Below are 16,592 nucleotides of genomic sequence, written 5' to 3' on the forward strand. Positions count from 1 at the left end.
GAATAATGGTCCAAGGAATGATCATCAGGTAGAACTAATACATATCTGTTGCCATCATATCGGCAATCGAACCAATAAGGAATAATATGTTCATCATCTTATTCTCCAAAACCAGAAAGAACCTTTTGAAGGGTATCCTTCACTGAGTAATTGAGAAAGGGTCATCATTCGCACAAAATAGTTCGACAATATAATAAATGAAATTCCACATGAGCACATAGAGATGGATGTAGAGAATAAATTTGCGAATTTTTGTTGAAGGCACGGGAGACCCCCATGTTGAGTAACCTTAGAGGCAACAGCAGATGCTCTCTGAGCAGCATTCACATGTCTCGAAGCAGCAACAGCAGCAGCAAGCACAACGAAAACAGAATGCGGAATACTGTCTCCATGAAAATTTATCAACTTCAGATAGTTTAAACCAGTACATAGATTACTCTTTACTTCAGTAACAGAATTTCCATATTCTGATAAAACAGTTTGATATTTACGATGGAAACGATGGGGAGTAGAGGATGAGATGATGGAAAATGTATTCACAAAGCATAGAGGCAACCTTTGTCCTGCTTGCGCCTCTGAATATGATCATAGTATGACATCTCCATATAAACGGGGGCACCTTCCATTTCCTCTTCCTCTTCCAAAGGCAGATCAACCAAAGACATCTGCTAGAGCATTTTCTCATCCTAATCTAAACTTTACCGAGTCCCATAAGAAACGACATGCTTACAGATTTGACATAAACACTAGGATATGAACCGCAATATCTCATGTTTCAGGTTTGTGTCAACTTCAAAAGATTTTACAGCCTGTGAAGCCCATGATTTCTATGGCTTAAGTGATGGTTCAGGGTAGTTGTTCCACCATATATTCGACCTATTAATGAACCCATCGATTTACTAGAGCTCAATTCAGCATCGAGGGAAGTATCGCATCATCATCAAATCTCACATAGTGCAAATGGAAATTTACAATCTTGCAGGTATCTGATAACACGGGTGATCAGAGGACATCCTAGAGTATATCAACGGTCACGGATACTCATAACAAAGATTTTGTTTTCAGGGTAAACGAGGGTATGAATCTTGTTATCTCGAGCGTGAGGAAATTAATGCCTGCTGAGAACAAACCAAGACTCGAATCCTAAACTTCTTGGATTCAGTTAAAAATGTGTTTCACTGCATTCTCTTTTCTCTAATTTCCTGCAACTGAGTTGTAGCCGAAAAATTGTCCTAAACCTCTCACGTGCAGGTATGTGTCTTCCAATATATATACATACGACGGGTAGATTTTGCATTAAACAAGGAGACAAGAACCATGACAACAAGTTTAATTAATCACGTGCAGGTATGTGTCTTGTGATCCCAATGCGAGGCAATGAATGCCTGCCGACACCAAACCATTAATTTCTTATAATTTTTTCGAATACTGGAAAAGCTTTTGAGTGTAATAATTGAAGGAATAAGTGAAGGAAAACAAAAAAGGATGATAAGAAGTTCCACAATCGAGAATCAAGTCTAAAACTTCTATTGTATTTGGTTTTAAAGTTGAGTTTTAGTTTTAATTGGTTTGTAATGATTGTGTTGTTGAATTATAAGAAAAAAATGTGAAAAAAGTAATGAATAATTGAGAGAAAGTATTGATTGTGTTGTTGAATTGTTGAAAAAGTAATGAATAGTGAAGATAATTTAGTATTAAAAATTGAATTGAATGGTTAAAAAAATTGAAGAAAATGAAAAAAGTAATAATTGTGTTGTTGAATTGAAAATAAGTAGAGTTAAGTAAAGTAGAATTAAAAACGAATTGTAAAACCAAACGGGACAAAAACATGTTCCACTGCATTCTCTTTTTCTCTAATTTCTTGCAAATGAGAAGCTTAGGATAATTGGATATATATATATATATAGATATATCTAATATATATATATATATATATATAGAAAGCAAGATACAAGGTGGACCCAGTCAGATAACTTCAGAAAACTCTGATTCTGAATGAAATTTTCTCTGTATTTTGAGTTTTAAAATTTTTAAATATAAAATTAGCAACAAAATCTTTTGAAATAATATTCCATTTAAAAAAACCGAAAATACCATAAAATCTTTTGAATACTACGGTGATCTCCAATTGAAAGCAATATATATTATCTAAATGGAATTTCTAGGTTTTTTAAGTATTTTAAACTTTCGGAATTGTTTTTAATAAAATTATTTTTAAAAGATATCTCATCATAAAATCTGATTTGTTGATTTCTTTAATTTTTATAATTTATATATTATTTAATAATATTGTTTTTTTTAATATGAAAGTTAATATTTCATCCCAGATGGCCTTAGAATGCTTCGTTTCTGAATGGAATTTTCTTAATTTTTTGAGTTTTTTAAAAGTAAATTATACTAAATTATAAAATTAGCAATGAAATTTTCTGAAATAATATTCCATTCAATAAAATCGAAGATAACATAAAATCTTTTGGATAATACAGTGATCTTCCTTGAATACAGTATGAATTTTCTAAATGAAACTTTCTAGGTTGTTTAAATATTTTAAATTTTCGGAATTATTTTTAATAAAAATATTTTAAAAAACATCTTATCATAAAATACGATTTCTTATTTTTAAAATTTTTATAATCTATATATTATTTAATAATCTTGAATTTTTTAAAATAAAAATAATATTTCATCACATAAATATTAACATTAAAAATAAGTATATATTATTACATATTCATACATAATATAGATATATTAATATATGGTTATGTGGATAACTTTAAGTGTATATAATAAGAAAAAGAATATATGAATTATATTGTTTTATAGATATCTATTTTTTAAAAATAGATTAGATAATATTTATAGATATATAAATTATATTTTCTTTTTTGAAAAATCAGATTTGTTCACCCAAAAAAAGAAAACAAATTAGATTATATTTTATCTATGTTTTGTATGATAATTATAAATATGAATTATCGCACATATAAATAGGAGTTTATTCAGCTCTCAAAGAATATGTCTACAACTAGACGCAAGCTCTCGAAACTATGTCTCTCTCTAGATACAAGTGAATTGATTAAATTTATACTTTAATTTTTTCTCATTTTTATCGAAATTTTTCATTCTTTTATTTTTCTCTATTTTTTCATATTCTTTTTCAAGATTTGTGATGTGAGTTTCATCTCTCGAAATGTATTGCTGCCCCTATACACAAACTCTCAGATACTAAACGCGAAAGTTATTTATTTATTTTATTATTTTTGTTTCACTTTTGATTCTCCAAGCAATTTTTCTTTTTAATTTTTAATTATTTTTTTTAAATTGGTGAAACTATCCCGTGCAATGTACGTGCTTCATGACTAGTATAATATACAACACTAGGTACTAATCCCATACGATACAGCGGGTCAAAAATCAATTCACTAAGCTCTAAAAATAAAACACCAAAAGAGTTATGTATAAAATTAACCTCTTTTTATAATACACGGAATTGCTAGAGGGTTTCAGTAATTCGAGGATAAGTGAAGCCTTCTTTTGTTCTACAATTAGTAAACTCCTAAAACACCCTAGCTCTCTTACTTGATTTTCTGGATAATACCAAATGCGTTCGATTATTATTGTTATGACTTTTGGCATAAGAGTCTCTTCATATTGGACGGTTCTTTTGTTTTAAAACAAGTCCCACAAAGAACTTTTCAACATTTAAATATTTTCGAACGTTAATGAAGGAATAACCGCCACTCTGCTCCAGATCGTGATCTAGAATTCTTTAATTCTAACTATTCGCAGTTAGTTCGAACTTCGAACAATTCCTCCGAACGCGATACTCAATCTGTTTACATCCTAAACCTGATTTCGTCCAATGCACGTGAATTACACCAAGTAATCCACCAAATAGTATACCCATGAATTTGCAATTTAATTTTTTAACACTCAGGAGACCACAAGACGGCTCCCAAAATAGACTTTTGAGTCATCCAGTCCATGCATGAGCAGCCAATCGTTCACCAAGAGCCAACGAACTGAGCTCACCAGACCTCAAATTAATGCGATGGTGGCAGAATGAACCCATGGCCATGGGTTAAATCCTAAATGTTTTAAAGATGTTTAGTTTCACATGTTCCCTTCATTTCAGGGCACTGCCCTGGTGACATGAAAGTGACGGTTTGTTGGCTTCTGATTAACTCTCCGGCCCCAAACCGCTACGAAAATCTATAGTGCGTTAGATCAAGGACCAGCCCCATCCAATATCGCGCGTTGCCATATGTATCTGTAGAAAGGAAAGAAAATATAAATATAGGTTTGATTCAAACAACGCTAAAGATCTATTTGAAAACTAGTTTAAAGATTATCCATGACTTAAAGCATTACTTTAGACAGATGATATAACGGGCTCGCCCTTGAAGAGCTAGACATGTGAATCCGGGACTGGCATTCATGGGAACCGCATGTGTCCTTATTGTGGATCTCAATCTCGATAAATATAGTACACACGTGGTTTACAACGTGTTTTCACCAACTTTCATGGAGCTGTTAACGTATGCTAAGTGCGCATTTTTGCCTACTTTACAGTATGTGCGAGGAAGATAACATAGATGTCGGCATGTTCGATCTACATCACCTGTAAGGGCCTTAAAGCTCGGGTTTTGAACGAAACTATGAAAAGGAACTTGTAACATGTTCAGCTACGGATTAAAGGGAGAAAGCAACACTCCTTGACAAACCTCACAAACACAATGCAGGATTGAAAATGAAAAAGGGAGATTTTGACTGGAATAACGGTCCAAGTAATGATTATCAGGTAGAACTAATACATATCTGTTTCCATCATATCGGCAATCGAACCAATAAGGAATCATATGTTCATCACCTCATTCTCCAAAACCAGAAAGAACCTTTTGAAGGGTATCCTTCACTGAGTAATTGAGAAAGCGTCATCATTCGCACGAAGTAGTTCGGCAATCCAACCAATAAGGAATCATATGTTCATCACCTCATTCTCCAAAACCAGAAAGAACCTTTTGAAGGGTATCCTTCACAGAGTAATTGAGAAAGTGTCATCATTCGCACAAAGTAGTTCGACAATATAATAAATGAATTTCCACATGAGCACATAGAGATGGATGTAGAGAATAAATTTGTGAATTTTTGTTGAAGGCACAGGAGACCCCCATGTTGAGTAACCTTAGAGGCAACAGCAGATGTTCTCCGAGCAGCATTCACATGTCTCGAAGCAGCAACAGCAGCAGCAAGCACAACGAAAACAGAATGCAGAATACTGTCTCCATGAAAATTTATCAACTTCAGATAGTTTAAACCAGTACATAGATTACTCTTTATTTCAGTGACAGAATTTCCATATTCTGATAAAACCGTTTGATATTTACTACGGAAACGATCGGGAGTAGAGGATGAGATGATGGAAAATGTACTCACAAAGCATAGAGGCAAACTTTGTCCTGCTTGCGCCTCTGAATATGATCATAGTATGACATCTCCATATAAACTGGGGCACCTTCCATTTCCTCTTCCTCTTCCAAAGGCAGATCAACCAAAGACAACTACTAGAGCATTTTCTCATCCTAATCTAAACTTTACCGAGTCCCATAAGAAACGACATGCTTACAGATTCGCCATAAACACTAGGATATGAACCGTAATATCTCATGTTTCTTGTTTTTGTTAATTTCAAAAGATTTTACAGCCTGTGGAGCGCATGATTTCTATGGCTTAAGTGATGGTTCAGGGTAGTTGTTCCACCATATATTCGACCTATTAATGAACCCATCGATTTGCTAGAGCTCAATCCAGCAATGAGGGAAATATCGCATCATCATCAAATCTCACACAGTACAAATGGAAATTTACAATCTTGCAGGTATCTGATAACACGAGTGATCACAGGACATCCCAGAGTATATCAACGGTCACGGATACTCATAACGAAGATTCTGTTTTCAGGGTAAACGAGGGTATGAGTCTTGTTATATCAAGCGTGAGGAAATTAATGCTTGCTGAGAACAAACCGTGAAAGAATTAATCTCTTTTTTTTTTTTCCAAATATACGATAAAAACTTGTGAGTCTAATAATTAAAAGGATAAGATATGGGGAAAAAAAATCATGGGAAGTTACGCTACCAAGACTCGAATCCTAAACTTCTTGGATTCAGTTAAAAATGTGTTTCACTGCATTCTCTTTTCTCTAATTTCCTGCAACTGAGTTGTAACCGAAAAATTGTCCTAAACCTCTCATGTGCAGGTATGTGTCTTCCAATATATATACGACGGGTAGATTTTGCATTAAACAAGGAGGCAAGAACCATGACAACATGTTTAATTAATCACGTGCAGGTATGTGCCTTGTGAGCCCAATGCGAGGCAATGAATGCCTGCCGACACCAGACCATTAATTTCTTACAATTTTTTCGAATAGTTATGAGTGTAATAATTGAAGGAATAAGAGAAGGAAAACAAGAATGATGATAAAAAGTTCCACAATCGAGAATCAAGTCTAAGAACTTCTGTTGTGTTTGGTTTTAGAGTTGAGTTTTAGTTTTAATTGGTTTGTAATGATTGTGTTGTTGAATTATAAGAAAAAAATGTGAAAAAAGTAATGAATAATTGAGAGAAAGTGTTGATTGTGTTGTTGAATTGTTAAAAAGTAATGAATAGTTAAGAGAATTTAGTATTAAAATTGAATTGAATGGTTAAAAAAATTGAAGAAAAAGAAAAATGTAATAATTGTGTTGTTGAGTTGAAGATAAGTAGAGTTAAGTGAAGTAGAATTAAAAACGAATTGTAAAACCAAACGGGACAGTTTTCACTGCATTCTCTTTTCTCTAATTTCTTGCAAATGAGAAGCTTAGGATAATTGGATATATATATATATATATATATATATGAAAGCAATATACAAGGTGGACCCAATCAGATGGCTTCAGAAAGCTCCGATATGGAATTTTCTCGGTATTTTGAGTTTTTAAAATTTTAAATTATCTTTGATTATAAAATTAGCAACAAAATCTTCTGAAATAATTCCATTTAAAAAAACCAAAAATACCATAAAATCTTTTGAATACTACGGTGATCTCCAATTGAATGCAATATATCTTATCTAAATGGAATTTCTAGGTTTTTTTTAAGTATTTTAAATTTTCGGAACTGTTTTTAATAAAATTAGTTTTTAAAAGATATCTCATCATAAAATTTGATTTGTTGATTTCTTTAATTTTTATAATTTATATATATAAATTATAAAAATTAAAGAAGAGGTGGTTTGGTAGGTGGGATCCTCAGAACCGGTGGCCTCAGGGATGGTGCTGATGAAAGGTTATTGCACCTAAGTTCTCGATTGCAATTGGCTCTTTCTATCGGGTCACGCATGCTCTAGGCGGATGCGACCGTTTCTCTTTGTCGAGAGACTTGAGTTCCGTAAAATGTTCTAGGCATCCCAGACAGTAGTACTGGAGATGACGGTTTGGCTTTCGAATGATTAGCTTCTTCATTCACGTTTACGACACATGGATTTGACCACATGAAAAAGAGAAAAACCATGTGTTGTGATTCGGCATTTCCAATACATTAGAAGCATTTATCACCACACGATCTAACATTTCGGTATATTGCCCGATGCCCATGCTCAAGGTTTGATCTGACCAATCCGAGACTTTGTGAGATTGATCTCTGTAAGCGGTGAGAAAATGTTACCATCGATTGCATGGACAGTTCTTAAGGCATGTACAGCCATTAGATTAACACTTGTGGCTGCAACCCGTGATGATTTAAGGTCTCATGAATTGTCCATGTAATAAACGGTAGAATTTCGCATATCTTAATTCCATCTCTTCTTATAGTTTACAAAATGGTATTATAGATAGAGTCCAACACTTGGAAGTTGCAATAACTTTCTAGCCTTTGCACCAACACATTAATCTTAACTACCCTCTTCCTTCGATTGGACCAACACATTTGTCTCTTGCAAGTTTGACTTCCACAGCCAAATAAGAATTTGACTCTGATCAACTAGTTATGTTTGTGCCCGTTGTTGTCGGGATTTGATATAGGAATGATCGAAATCAATTTTAAAACGGAAAAAAAGAAGAAGTTAAAAGCTATTTGTACATATTATATCTTCCCCAAAGAGGCATCTTTGAGAAGGAATCTGATTGATTACATGATTAAGTGAAGAAATTATTGATTCTTTCATGGGCGATTGTTGCAGAGGGAGACATTGTCAGCATTGCCTGGAAGAAGAGCGCCATCCCGATTGTTATTGGGGAATTCATGGCCGGGAAGTTGAATTCGAGCTTACGCGATCTCTGGTATGTACCCCAGTCATATGTGCTGCCGCCGGAAAGCAGACCCCACAGGGACCATGGACTGGTCCCCTTCTCTGCATCCATTCCAATCGTCGATCTTTGGAGACAAGAAGGTCTGGCAGTAATCACGAGGAAACCATCCGACTTATCCTTGGGGTCTGTCAGGAGTTCGGATCCTTCCAGGTATTGCAACTTGCAATAGGTTGCTTGATTTGAACATAAATTAGCTTATTCTTAGTCATTCAAAATATCCATTTTTCCGGTCCCTGTACTGTCCTTATTGCAGCTGGTTAATCACGGGCTATTGGAGAGACTGCTGGGCAAGCCGATGGACATAGTAAGGGAGTTCTTCGAGATGCGGGAGGAGGACAGGGCACTGTACTAGGATCCTGGGAAGCCTTGCAGGCTGTAAATGAGCATCGACTACGAGCGGGAGAAGGTCCACTTCTGGAGGGACACCCTCGGGAGTCAGGCACCCTTCCCATCCCCTGCATCAGCACATTCCTTCTTGGCCGGAGAAGCCTCCACTTTATAGGTAATCACTTCTAAATCCTTGTTGCCCCGAGGAACTATATCCTCGATCCCACGAGCATAAATTAGCTTATTCTTTGTCATTCAAAATATCCAATCTTCCGGTCCCTGTATTGTCATTATTGCAGCTGGTTAATCATGGGCTATTGGAGAGACTGCTGGGCGAGGCGATGGAAGTAGTAAGGGAGTTCTTCGAGATGCGGGACTAGGACAGGACACTGCACTAGGATCCCGGGAAGCCTTGCAGGCTGTACATGAGCATCGACTACGAGCGGGAGAAGGTCCACTTCTGGAGGACACCCTCAGGAATCAGGCACCCTTCCCATCCCCTGCATCAGCACATTCCCTCTTGGCCGGAGAAGCCTCCACTTTATAGGTAATCACTTCTAAATCCTTGTTGCCCCGAGGAATTATATCCTTGATCCCACGATCCCACGAAAATTTCCTGCGGCATTAATTTTTACCATTTCATCTTGATTTGATCTCATTAAGCACATTTGGCACCCAAAAGATGTGACAGTTGTGCAATTGATGCAGAGAAATTATGGGAAAACTATTCAGTGGAAGTAAGGAAGCTGAGCCTCTACCTTCTCGATATGATTTGTGAAGGCCTCAGACTCGAACCGGGATTTTTTGATAAGGAACTGACTCAAGTCCAGTTGATGGCTTTGAACCATCATCCTCCGAGTCCTGATTCCAGCTTAACCTTGGACTTCCGCAACATAGTGATGTTGGTCTCATCACAGTTCTTCAAGGTCAAATTCACGGGCTCCAGGTCCTCAAGGATGGGCAGTGGCTCGGCATGCCGCCTCCCCACAACGCCTTTGTGGTGAATATCGGACACATGTTGCATGCAAGCGCTTGGCTGAAATCATAAAAATCCTACTTCTATATTGTTGCTCAAAATTTATACTAATGAATGTGTTCAAAAGTACAGTTTTCTCAGATCATAAGTAACGGAATGCTGAGGAGCGCCGAGCACTGAGTGATGACGAACAGAGAGTCTGCACGAACCACGGTTTCAAGTTTCATCCATCCCTTTGATGGTAACCACATCGAACCTGCCAGGGCATTAGTCACTGATTCGAGTCCTCAAATCTACAGAACTTTCAGATACAAGGATTTCCTCTAGACCTACATTACTGACACCCACAAAAGAACACCGCCGCTGAAGCGTTGCATCTTAGGATCTTAACATGAAACAATAAATACATTTACGGAAAAGTTCAGTTCCAGGGAATGATGCCTACAGTATAACTCTCTGTTCAAATCGTGTCTGTTCTTTCTCGTGTGAGTTTCTCATTTGAACAAGTCGTAACGAGGAAAAATTCGTTGAAGAAAAGAGAGGGAACGAACACATCAAATTATTTGATGGCTCCAGATTTTATGCAGCAGCCCAGCAGACATGCATTCATCGTTCCAACATTATGAGATGCTAAGAACAGGGACAACTGGTGGACCAGTGCAATTCACCGTCTTGGACCCGGCACACATTATTGTGATTCGTGTCTCGTTATCCCCTCGGGTTCGATCCCGGCACACGTGGTGCGATGTTCATGAATCCTGAAGTGACACCACCTTGACATGTTTGGGAAGTGGCGGACATTGTTTAACTCAAGCTCAATTTTACCCGTAACATGACAAATAAGGCGCAACTTTTGAAGTAGCAGGGGAACCCGGTGGATTTCTTTGACTAGTCGTTACAATTCCTTTTAGTTGATGGGATTATTAGATTATTACAGGGATCAATCTAACCCGGAGTATGAACCATAAAAGAAAATACCTATTAAACCGATCACAAGAATACCAGTTAGAGTACCTATTATCCAAAGAGGAATCCTTCCAGCAGTATCGGCCATTTATCCCGCTTCCCTCCACCATTTCATCGAGTTGTCATGCTAGCGACATAAACAGACATAGATAATTATGAGATGTGATCCTTCCGAATGGGATAAGATAATTCTTACTATTATTTAGTATTTTACTATTCTCTTTTCTTCTCTTACATGATTGTGTCGTAGCTCTATAATTTGTATTAGGTTTATCGTTGGATGAACTGCATTGCTGATATTGACCCCCAAAAAAGAAAGGGTAGGTACAACTAGTCCATCAACAGCCAACCATCGCACTATAAAAATTGGATAGGTTCGATCTATAGTCATTCGGTCCTCCTAAAAAGATCTACTAAATTCATCAAGTTGTTCCAAAGAGTCAATACGGCCAGTTATTAATGAAATTCCTTGTCGGCTCTATGTAAAATATTCGTTTGGATGAGGGCTTCCAAACACATCGTACGCTAAACCCGTGCTGACGAATAACCAACCCACAATGAATAGGGAGGGTATAGTAATGCTATGAATAATCCAGTATCAAATACTGGTAATAATATCAGCAAAAGAATGTTCAGCATGTCTGGAAAGGCTTACATCAGTTTTTAGATTATCAATGAAGTTTTGGAGCTACTGTGCTCTTTCACCCATTCTCGGATTCGATTCGAGTTTGATGCCGGTTTCCTAGGAATTCGTAGAATCAATAGGAAATTGAAGGTTGTAGTTTCGGTATTCTGCGGAATCAATGGATCTGTGACAAGTGATTGTGTGTACGCTACGTCAGAAGCCCTCTTCATCTCCTCCTTCCTGTGTGTTCCGTCATCTTCTGTAGGGCATTCACGGCATAATTTTGGCCCAAATCAACCCAATTTCTTTGTAATCGAGGTCGGAAACTACCCGATTACTAACTCGGATTTGTCAATTTCACCGATTTCTGACCTTATCATTGCATTATTGGCAGAGTGTTGCTCGTCCGTTAGGAGAGCGGGGGCAAAAGAACAATGAAAAGCGCGAGCTTTTCGGGATTGATTGGAAAAGGACGTCCTGTCTGTTACTAGCTATCAGAGATTCCCGACTTTGGTCATTGTCCGGGGGGGGGGGAGGGCTCCAATGCGTTGTTCTCCTTTCAAGTTAGGGTTTAAGAACCTCTGAAAGACTGATTTGGAGAGGCATTGGCAGTGAGGTAACATTGTCTACCCTCAATCTCGATTAATGCTTCTGGGTTGCAAAACTTGGTTGAATTTCTTCCTTATCTGCTTAGTGAGACCTCCTCTGCTTTCTTGCGGCACCTTCATTGGCAAAAGGCAAAGGGAAAAAAAATCAAAATAAAAAAGGCCTCACACTCCATGGCAAAGCATTTGCTGTGGCCTTAGAAGGAAATTCAATTATGGGGCCCACTAGGGTAAACAAACAGTATATGTTTTATCTTTCTGTAAATAAGTTGAGTTGAATTGAATAATTTTCACTTTGCCAAACGCACATTTTTGTTTCGTTGTACTGCGTTCATGAATCTCCGAAAAAAGAAGAAGGAAAAACTTCATATGAGCAATGTCAGGACTAACAACTTTAGTTGATCGATTGATCCAACGGCATGCATCACATAAATAGAAGATAGCGTAGTACGTAGATGTGTCCGATCTGCATCGTCTATATAGGTCCCATGCTGATCAGTAGATGAGTGCAGTGGTCGAAGAAGAATAAGAAGAAGCAAAGAAAGTGAGATTAATATAAAAAGATGGTGAGAGAGTACCACCCTTTGTTAAGAGGGGGAAGGAGATCTTCAGCTGGTTACAGCCATGGCTTCTCTCCTTCTCAGATTCAAGCTCTTGCTTCTATGTGTGAAACCCTCATTCCTTCGTTAGAACTCGAGGCGGGTGCGACGAAGCCACTCAATTATGAGGCCATGAGTTCCTTCTACAAAGCTTCCGGTTCTCAGCCTCCAATCCCAGATGAGGTCGATTGATTTTCTCTCCTTTCGTTCCCATTTAATTTCCCCTTTAATTTACTTCGTACGTATAATCCACATATGCTCTTATATGACTACCTACATACTTACGTGCTAGGAGGACATATCTGTACACAACTTAAACCTGCATAACATGGTCCTATAATAAGTATAATTGAGCATAATATATGGAGAGGCCCGGAAGCTCTTTGTGCCTTCCGTCCTCTACTCTTTTTCTCGTATGATGAGACCAAGTTTCAAGAATACATGGCAGAAACGAATTGATCCATGACTCCATGCTCAGTCGCAAGTTTAATATTTTACTTCCATATGGAATGCTTGAACTAGTTCGATCGGGTGAAGAGGCATAAGCCTCTTGTCCAATGGCCACCCTGTGTCTTCATGATGAAATAATATGCATACATTGTCTCTCGATGCATCGTAGAATGACCTTTCATACTGCAATGTCTCCATTGTCCCTTGATGCAGGTTGCCGAGCTTCTGGTTAGACGGGCCCAGCCAAAGGTTGTGTTTATTGTGGGCTTAGTCCTGGAGATGTTGTCTTGGAGGATTGGGACACTGCTGCTCTGTGGGTTCCTTTGCTTGGACTGGAAACATTGGCCTTTCGTCCTCAACTTCTCCGAGATGCCTCTCGATAGACGTGAAACGATCCTCGCCAAGTGGTCCCGCGAGAGGTTTCTGACTCCCTTGCGGGCCCTTTTCGTGACGGTCAAGCTGTGCTGCATGTTCATTTTCTTCACAATAGTATGTACAGGATGTTTCGAATGCTTTCTGGAAAACCTTCCTTTCTTATTTTCTGTACCATTATTTTCCCGGTTATAACTTATGTGCCAATCTCAGCATCTATGGTCTTCGAACCGTTATACAGTTTGAAGAAATTTATCGAATGCATTGCCGTCGAGCAATACTGTGATAACTTGTCGTCAGTTGAAGTCCGAACATTCTTTATTCTAAAACCAAATATGCACATTGCAGACAGATGATAATTCGAAGAATGTTGCTTGGGAAGCAATTGGATATAGCGTGGATACCAGACCGAGCCCAGCCGGGTCCCGAAAGGAAAGGCCACTCCAACGAGGCCTCATTGAGACCAGCATGTTCGAGGACGAGCAATCCCTCGTCCAGTCTCTCACCAATAAAGGCCTTGAACTGTCCAATATCCCGGAACACAACACCCTCAAGATCACATGTGATGCTGTGGTGATCGGGTCCGGATGCGGAGGAGGCGTTGCAGCAGCAGTTCTAGCCCAAGCAGGCCACAAGGTGGTGGTCCTCGAGAAGGGGAACTACTTTGTGGCCCAAGACTACTCATCCCTTGAAGGTCCGTCCTTTGACCAATTATATGAGTCTGGGGCGTTACTGTCGACCTCCGACGGAAAAATTGTAATCCTAGCTGGCTCGACTGTGGGCGGTGGTTCTGCCGTGAATTGGTCGGCCTCAATTAGGACCCCTGACAACATCCGGAAGGAATGGTCGGTGGACCGTCGGATTCCTTTGTTCGGGAGCTCCGACTATTCATCTGCGATGGATGTCGTGTGCAAGAGGATTGGGGTCACAGAGAAGTGCACTGAAGAAGGGTTCCAGAATCAAGTCCTTCGGAAAGGGTGCGAGAAGCTCGGGCTAAAAGTTACTACTGTTCCAACAAATTCACCAGAGGGACACTACTGCGGGTCTTGCTGTTATGGGTGCCGTACTGCAGAGAAGCATGGGACCGACTCGACTTGGCTTGTTGATGCTGTCAATCATGGTGCAGTGATCCTAACTGGATGCCAGGCAGATAGGCTAATACTCGAGAAGAATTGCACAAGGAAGAGTGCAAGGAGGAATACATGCGTTGGAGTAATGGCATCAATACTGGCTTCACATTGGAGCAAGAATAAAAATGCTGTGCTGAGAAAGCTCCAAATCGAGGCGAAGGTGACGGTTTCAGCTTGCGGAGCCCTGTCAACACCGCCGCTGCTGGTCTCCAGTGGCCTGAAGAACCCGAACATCGGGCGAAATCTCCATCTGCACCCTTGCCTGCTCACATGGGGTTACTTCCCAGAAAATGTGAAGGAGTTCAAAGGGAAAGTGTACGAGGGAGGGATCATCACATCGCTCCACAAGGTGATTCCCAATGGCTCCTCCTCTGTCTCGGCCATCATAGAGACTCCCTCACTGGGGCCAGGCCTATACTCAGCCCTATGCCCATGGCTATCTGGCCGTGACATGAAGGAGAGGATGGCAAAGTACTCGAGGACTGCACACCTCTTCACACTTGTCCGAGACTCAGGCTCGGGGGAAGTCCGGCAGCAGGGCAAGATCCACTACACGCTGAGTCAGGTGGACAAGGAGAACTTGAGGGCCGGGCTAAGGCAGTCTCTCAGGATCCTGATTGCTGCAGGAGCAACAGAGGTGGGGACCCACAGAAGCGACGGGCAGAGAGTAAAGTGCGAGGGGATAAAGGCTGAGGACGTAGAGGCATTCTTGGACGAGGTTATCGTTCCCGATGGGCCTAGCTCGGGAGATGAGAACTGGACGCTTTACTGCTGTGCACATCCCATGGGGAGTTGCAGGCTGGGAGCCACTGAGGAAGAAGGTGGAGTTGATGGGAATGGTGAGAGTTGGGAGGCTGCAGGTTTGTTCGTGTGTGACGGTAGTTTGATGCCTACTGCAATCGGAGTCAACCCGATGATCACCATTGAATCCACCGCGTATTGCATTTCCAAGAAGATTGCAGACTCCTCGAAATAGGGATTCAGGGAATAACATAAATTATGGATTCAGTGATTTATCTGCATGATTTCAGTTCGTGTCTGTTTCATTGTACTGCGTCTTGAATCAAGAATAACAAACCGTGTAAGCAGTTGGAAATTTCTGCATAAATCACGGCAGAGTTTGTTTTTATTTGTCTTTCTAAAATATAAAAAGACAAACGACAAACGACAAACGAACAACAATTTTCTTTTTGTATAAATCCAAGTGCTCAAAAGGGTATATCATCCGAAAATCCATACTGAACTTCCGATATGGAGTCCAAGTCCATCCAACAAAATTTCTGTCGGGGACCTTCCTTCTGCAGATAGAGATTGGGATCCTGTAAGGGCCTTAAAGCTCGGGCTTTGAACGAAACTATGAAAAGGAACTTGTAACATGTTCAGCTACGGATTAAAGGGAGAAAGCAACACTCCTCGACTAACATCACAAACACAATGCAGGATTGAAAACGACAGCTGTTCTTCATTGGTAATTCAGAAACCGAAAAAGGGAGATTTTGACTGGAATAATGGTCCAAGGAATGATCATCAGGTAGAACTAATACATATCTGTTGCCATCATATCGGCAATCGAACCAATAAGGAATAATATGTTCATCATCTTATTCTCCAAAACCAGAAAGAACCTTTTGAAGGGTATCCTTCACTGAGTAATTGAGAAAGGGTCATCATTCGCACAAAATAGTTCGACAATATAATAAATGAAATTCCACATGAGCACATAGAGATGGATGTAGAGAATAAATTTGCGAATTTTTGTTGAAGGCACGGGAGACCCCCATGTTGAGTAACCTTAGAGGCAACAGCAGATGCTCTCTGAGCAGCATTCACATGTCTCGAAGCAGCAACAGCAGCAGCAAGCACAACGAAAACAGAATGCGGAATACTGTCTCCATGAAAATTTATCAACTTCAGATAGTTTAAACCAGTACATAGATTACTCTTTACTTCAGTAACAGAATTTCCATATTCTGATAAAACAGTTTGATATTTACGATGGAAACGATGGGGAGTAGAGGATGAGATGATGGAAAATGTATTCACAAAGCATAGAGGCAACCTTTGTCCTGCTTGCGCCTCTGAATATGATCATAGTATGACATCTCCATATAAACGGGGGCACCTTCCATTTCCTCTTCCTCTTCCAAAGGCAGATCAACCAAAGACATCTGCTAGAGCATTTTCTCAT

At 39.3% G+C, this 16,592-nt stretch overlaps 1 protein-coding gene, 1 long non-coding RNA gene and 3 other non-coding genes across 6 annotated transcripts; 2 read left to right on the forward strand and 3 right to left on the reverse strand.

The window, feature by feature from the left end:
- Positions 1-18: 18 nt before the first annotated feature.
- Positions 19-104, reverse strand: LOC116193330. The gene has a single exon (XR_004154242.1). It is a non-coding gene; the product is annotated as a small nucleolar RNA Z102/R77 (small nucleolar RNA).
- A 4,687-nt stretch (positions 105-4,791) lies between these two features.
- Positions 4,792-4,880, reverse strand: LOC116193333. The gene has a single exon (XR_004154245.1). It is a non-coding gene; the product is annotated as a small nucleolar RNA Z102/R77 (small nucleolar RNA).
- A 3,488-nt stretch (positions 4,881-8,368) lies between these two features.
- Positions 8,369-10,177, forward strand: LOC116199637. The gene is made up of 4 exons (XR_004155574.1): positions 8,369-8,504; positions 8,608-8,856; positions 8,981-9,228; positions 9,390-10,177. It is a non-coding gene; the product is annotated as an uncharacterized LOC116199637 (long non-coding RNA).
- A 1,595-nt stretch (positions 10,178-11,772) lies between these two features.
- On the forward strand, positions 11,773-15,512 carry LOC116211197 (long-chain-alcohol oxidase FAO2-like). 2 transcript variants are annotated; one of them, XM_031545576.1, is made up of 4 exons: positions 11,773-11,864; positions 12,498-12,635; positions 13,116-13,391; positions 13,623-15,512. In XM_031545576.1, the coding sequence occupies exons 2-4, from the start codon at positions 12,516-12,518 to the stop codon at positions 15,378-15,380; spliced, it is 2,154 nt and encodes a 717-aa protein (XP_031401436.1). In that variant the 5' UTR covers positions 11,773-11,864; positions 12,498-12,515; the 3' UTR covers positions 15,381-15,512. The 2 variants fall into 2 exon arrangements, with proteins under 2 accessions (XP_031401436.1, XP_031401359.1); XM_031545499.1 differs by lacking the exon at positions 11,773-11,864 and having other exon boundaries at positions 11,891-12,635.
- Positions 15,513-15,925: 413 nt separating this feature from the next.
- LOC116193331 lies at positions 15,926-16,011 on the reverse strand. The gene has a single exon (XR_004154243.1). It is a non-coding gene; the product is annotated as a small nucleolar RNA Z102/R77 (small nucleolar RNA).
- Between the last annotated feature and the right edge of the window lie 581 nt (positions 16,012-16,592).

The sequence above is a fragment of the Punica granatum genome, chromosome 1 (genome assembly GCF_007655135.1).
Source record: "Punica granatum isolate Tunisia-2019 chromosome 1, ASM765513v2, whole genome shotgun sequence".
NCBI classification, from domain to species: domain Eukaryota; kingdom Viridiplantae; phylum Streptophyta; class Magnoliopsida; order Myrtales; family Lythraceae; genus Punica; species Punica granatum.

Coding starts and splice junctions, on each gene's coding strand:
- LOC116211197 (XM_031545499.1), top strand. CDS start 12,417: ATGGTGAGAGAGTACCACCCTTTGTTAAGAGGGGGAAGGAGATCTTCA. Junction 12,636..13,115: donor AGCCTCCAATCCCAGATGAG/GTCGATTGATTT, acceptor CCCTTGATGCAG/GTTGCCGAGCTTCTGGTTAG. Junction 13,392..13,622: donor TGTTCATTTTCTTCACAATA/GTATGTACAGGA, acceptor TGCACATTGCAG/ACAGATGATAATTCGAAGAA.